Source organism: Ptychodera flava, chromosome 13 (assembly GCF_041260155.1).
Source record: "Ptychodera flava strain L36383 chromosome 13, AS_Pfla_20210202, whole genome shotgun sequence".
Lineage (NCBI taxonomy): Eukaryota > Metazoa > Hemichordata > Enteropneusta > Ptychoderidae > Ptychodera > Ptychodera flava.
The window spans coordinates 14,413,948-14,419,947 of NC_091940.1; the positions used below are offsets into that span (position 1 = coordinate 14,413,948).

General features: G+C 37.5%; 1 protein-coding gene across 1 annotated transcript in view; it reads right to left on the reverse strand.

The window, feature by feature from the left end:
- The window catches only part of LOC139147018 (fibropellin-1-like), a 30,598-nt gene extending 28,566 nt beyond the window's left edge, over nucleotides 1-2,032 (reverse strand). The window contains exons 1-2 of the mRNA XM_070717868.1: nucleotides 1,814-2,032; nucleotides 436-679 (exon numbers count right to left, since the gene is read on the reverse strand). Of these exons, the coding sequence (XP_070573969.1) occupies nucleotides 436-679; nucleotides 1,814-1,840 (271 nt within the window). The 5' untranslated portion in view covers nucleotides 1,841-2,032. The remainder of the gene's footprint in view (nucleotides 1-435; nucleotides 680-1,813) is intronic.
- Between the last annotated feature and the right edge of the window lie 3,968 nt (nucleotides 2,033-6,000).

Genomic DNA, 6,000 nt, shown 5'->3' on the forward strand with positions numbered 1-6,000 from the left:
TAATCTCGCACAATGATCTCGTGAGATTTTATAAAAAGGCATCGCTCTCAAGCTTTCCCATCATGCAAGACTGAGGAACCTCGATAAGTAACATAATATGACTTTACGCGAACGCAACGCCAATAGCCAGTAATCCTGCATGGTTGTCACGGGTTTTGCAAAAACTTAAGATACATAACGAATGGAATAGCCTGATGTGTATGTGTATGAAAAATGTGTAAAAACAATCTTGAAAAAAGGGTTTAGTTTACAAGTTGCAGTATAACAATCTCAATATATTATTATAAATTAAACCAACTAATGGGACTGATGGACCTTCTATGAGATTCATTTTACAGAACGTCAACATAAACTTTGAAATAAAGGGAAAACGTGTATACTATTTCTACAACTGTTTTCTTGTGGTTGACATATTCTGAAGATGTATCTACTTACAATTCTCGGTAATATCCGTTGTCATAGCAACACTGTTGGTGGCGGTTCGTGTAAGAGTAGACGGTGCCGGCGTACTCTTCGCGGCATTGCTTGGCGAATTGGAGTTTGTGCTAACTGCTAGGGCGGGTGCGGCTGAAGTTACCGTATTTTCTAATGGTGACCCACTGGCAGGAGCGACTGTGGTCGGATCGCTTGGCGTTGCCGGCGATAACCACAAGCACGGGAGGAGAAGCAATTGACAGATCTGCAATGGGGAGTACGAGACACAAGAAGTCTTCAGCGCTGATTCTTTATTAAAAAGTCTATATCAATCGGCAGGCAGCACCATGGTGCCATCCAGCATCTCCAGACATACTCCGTTTATATCAGAGAAATTCCAGCCACAATAAAAACCCTATATTGTCTTGCGAAATGGTAATTGAACATCAAGGACTGGAAAGCATGGACATCTTACAGGCGAAAGCTCATGCGTCATGTTAAATCCAACCTTTTTATATATAAATAATATTATGTCAATGGAACAAAAAGATAAGAAAATGATCTCTTACGGATGGTAACTTCGTCTCTTCTGTTTAAAGCTATTTCTATCTAGCATATTAGAGATTTCGTAACATTTGCGTTCATGGGTTAAACTATAACTGTTGGCTTTATCTTGTATCCCAAAATATGTCTTTGTAAGAAGAAAATTTAGCGTCTAACGTATCTAACGCGAGAAATATATATATATCACTTAACACGAGAAGTATATATATATATATATATTTAGCATTTAACACGATAATTATATATATATATATATATATATATATATATATATATATATATATATATATATATATATATATATGCGCGATCCACTTTGCTTAATCTGCCATAAACATCATCATTGATTAATATTTTATTTGACAGAACCACCACTGCGACCAGCATGCAGTAGATTCCACTTAAAATTAATCAACCGAATTCGGGTCTGACAAATATTTCATTTAAAGCTGGATTTTCTCTAAGTTTATTTAATAAATGATGAAGCTATCAGAAACCTAATATTCTTGAGTTATATGCATTTGGAGGACGACATGGATAAATTGTCCGAAAAATCGTTTTGGTTTTTATAATTCTGCGTCTATGTTGAACTGATTATCATGCGATTGCCTGGAAATATAAAAACTCGTCAAAGGACGAGTTTTCCAGTTGTCAAAAGGGCTGAGTTGAAATGTATAAATCTCATGTGCTTCTAATAACACATACTATAAGAAAATGATTGCTAGTATGATTTTCAATAAACCGGCATTGGTACCGTCCGGATATGGAAAATATATGGACTTTTCTCCATCTATAGGCGTATGTAGAACAGTGATCGAAATATAGTCTTACTCACCGATAACAAAAACGATCGACGTTTCATTTTGCGTTAGACCCGGACCCTGTCACGTCAAGTTACTCCATTTCAGACCGATCTCGTCTCTATATCGCTCCATACACATCAAACAATTACTCAACGTCAGTTATGTTTCCATGACAATCACCAGCGTACATATCACAATCTATAACTCAAGTATCGATGTATCGATCGTCCCATTAAGTTATCGTCGAACAAATTTGCTCTCTTCTCTTCATAAGTTTAAAGTGAGTCTTTGATGAATACATACTGGCGTAATTACGAATTGTGTTTTCAAAGTGGAATTGCAAATAGTGGCCATGTAAGCTTTAACTTTATAAAAAGCAGTCGATGAATCTTATACTGAGAAACATTTGAGCGTATATGTGAGAGTCGTTGAGAGCTGTTTCCGAGTATTTCCTGGATAGAGTATTTGAGATTAACTCAATCAGTCAGTAAACCCTACGGCATATTTGACGGTAGTAATATGATGAGAGAAATACGCTTACATAAACGACCAAGTACAGCTTTCTATTCAAAGGTCATCTGTACACTTATTTCCCGGGTGAAAATGAGCCTAGGTATTTTTAAGAGGACCATTAATGTAACGAAGGAACGTGTATATTTGAACGCCCTCACCTCAATGTCTCTCTCTCTCTCTCTCTCTCTCTCTCTCTCTCTCTCTCTCTCTCTCTCTCTCTCTCTCTCTCTCTCTCTCTCTCTCTTCATCCCCTTGTCTCTCCCTCCCCGAGCCCCTCTTTTTCTCCATGCATGTTATGTATGTATATATGTATGTGTGTATGAAAGTCATGGCAGTGGTTACACATATCATTAAGATGATTTTGCTTTTTATGTATCATACCACTTCCTATTGCTTTTTTGAGTTTGACAAGCTGCGTCACGAAAACCGTTGACTGTGAGGCCTTGCTGTGATAGCTTGTAGTAAGTCTGCGCTCTGGCCAAAGTCTCTCCCGGTAACTATCTGAGCCGGACAAGACCATTTGGTTAAATGATCAAGAAATGGAAGCAGTCTTGCTGTCATTGACGTCAGCGGTTGACCGTCTCGTAGTAAATGGTGGCGTTGCGTCATTTTCGAGGTGCAGCCATACGTAGTGCTATCGTCAGAGACATACGTTTAAATGCATCATTCATGAGAAATACAACACCCCTTACGCGTAAATAATGACATTTATATATCGCTAGAACAAGATTGGGGAATGGGTTGAGCCTACGAGTAATTTGACTACGACATTACCAAGGAAGAGCTAATCAACAGCTGAACGCTGTTTCAAAGGTAGAATGCACAACGGGGACAGGGATTCGAACTCGAACTTTTACAATACGTTTTGGTGTACCACCTGTGACGGGTTCAGTTTAAAGCTGATTAGTTTTCCCCATGGAGTTAACACTGGGTGGGCGGCCATTTTGAATTCCAAGTGTCGGTAAATATTTGGTAATTCGTCTCTCTATTACCAAAGTTTGCACGGTAACCCCCTGATATTTATTCTTAATTTAGAAAGGGAATGGTCTAATTTCTCTTTATAATTTTCAGTTTCGAGGCGCGTACCATCTTAACAATATTTTATTTTATTTTTTTCAAATATTGTAAAAACCATCATTGAATTTCAAAAATATATAGTATTGGAAATACGCTCTCCTGTAGACTCATGGTCCTCTGACGTAACTGTTGCATACAAATTACAAGTACTAGTGTATACCACTAAGACTCAGTGATCTGATCATTCCGCCTGACCTTTCTTATAGGACCACTTCTTGCACATCACCATAGGGGACATCGCCTTTATTCATCCTCTTCTCTGGACCTGAGCATGCCATGCATTTCCACTGAACAATGTAATCTTATATCGGAGCGAAAAGCTTGCATTTCAAGAAACTTAGATATTAAATTCAGTAAACGGCAGGCAAAAATACACTGCCTGAAAAATCTCAATGTTTTAATCTGAGCCGTCGGCGGTATTAATGTAATCCGCTCAGTGCAGAACAGATAAAAATTTGTAACACATCGGCAAAGTACTCCCTATAGAGATTGCGACACTCTGGTAGGCAAAGTCTAGTTCTGGTATACGATTCATTCATGCTGGTTCATGGCGCTTAATTGTAATGGTCCTCACACAAAGAGAATTTTTCCCAGTTTATTTGTCCAAGGTTGGGCCATACGTCAAGTAACGCCACGGAGGAGAGGTAATGTGTGTGAAATCGTCATTTACCGGTATTACCCTTCATAAAAATTCAATTATAATAGTCGAATATATTTACAGGTCTTTAGATCAACGACGAAGTTTGTTGCAGAGCAGAGCCACAGAAATTCGTTGAACATATGACGATGTAAATTTATTTTCATTTGAAAGGATAAGTAATGTTAACAACAAAGAAAACATGGGCACAGAAGCAAAATGATAAAAAAAGAGTTTAGCGTAAGCTCAAATATCAAAAGCGAACGGAATTCATTTGATTAATCATATTTCCTGAAGGGTTTAAAATCTAAATTTAGCAATTGATGTTCAATTTATCAAATACTTAAAAGAGAACCAAAGATAAACTCCCTAAACATTCGAGTATTAAAACATCACATAGTTAAATTTCAGTCTATTCATGTAGAGATAATGGGAAATCCTTGCCAAAAGATGAACTGACTGAAACTCACACTTTTCAATGCTTGAGGGATTCTACTTAGGAGAAACTTAAAACTGGTTTCTTTATAATCTGCAACCGACAGCCGACAGATTGCTCCGTAAAGTACAGACCGAATGAAGGCTGAATTACAGCGGTTAATAACTCCAGTTTTCGTTAAAGTATTAGAAGTAAATATTGATCATTTTCTGCAGAATTTTTTTCTTCTTTTGAAGTAATGCACTGGCATTGCAAGCCGTCATTATTACAAGTCAAACACTTCAGAAAATGTCCTCGAAATATGACATTGTTGCAATACTGATCGTTGCTTCTCTGAACTGACCCTTTAAACTGATGTGTAGGATGCATAAGTGTGCAGTTGCTGTACCTACTTCAAGCATAGATTGTCTTTTTTCTAAGTCCCTATGATCGGAAGAAGGTCTTTGCCAAAGAAGATTATTTTTGGCGTATTTTGCAGGGATTTATCTTGCCAGTGGTTCTCTTAGTTAAATAATTCATTGGCTAAAGTTCAGCTGATGCAAATTATTAAATGCTTTATCCTGAATGGTACATTCTCCTCCAAGTATTGAATAGGTCGTCCTTTACTGTATAATTCTTCAGGAAAATTGATCCCGCACATTGTTCTGATCACCAAAACGCCAACAAGAGAAGTAGTAATTGTTTAAAGTAGTATGCGCCTCGAATTTTTTTAACAATTTTTTTTAATTCACAAACACGAAAGACAGGTAAAAACAAAGGAAAGGTAGCAAAAACAAAACACTGACAAAAGACCAAGAACAAAAGAGAACCCAATCATGATTTACAACGCTTACAGGCAAGCCTTGCCACTTCGATGCCTGTTATGCATGTTTTTTTGTTTTTTTGCACACACATTTAACGTTTTCATATCATTAACAGGAAGGAACCTAATGACTGGATTGTTTGTACAGGATAAACAACAGAAAACCGACACCGAAATATATCTGACATGTAAGCCTTGATACAGATTACTATCACCAGTCTGGGGTGCAAATTAATGTCTTTACGACCAGACCAGTCACTAGGTTCAAGCATACCAGGCATCGAAGTGGCAAGGCTTGCCTGTAAGCGTTGTAGTACTCAAATTTAAGGTAGTATGCGCCTCGAAATTGAAGGACTTAAACTTTAACTCTAACTTTCCTCAAGAGGGCTTTCAACCATTCTCTCACCAAATTAACCAATAAAAGTCCGGGGTCACAGCGCCAATTTTAATACCACGGGAATAAATTATTACCTCAAATTTACCTATATATTGAATTCAATCATGGTCGCCATTGCTATGTTAACTCTATGGAGGAAATTAGGGTTCCCATTTTCACAAAAAGAAGACGGCGAAAAATTTACTTGTTCTAATAGCTTCAAAATGAGCCAACACAAGCGATAGGAGAGAAAAGTATTGCATACATTTAACAATCAGAGTAACTGTCCCCTAGGAGCATTCTACCTTAAGTTCATGTGACATGTGGGTGTTGAAAATAACGCAAGCTGAACGTTTCTGTGCAGAAGCTTGGGGTAGT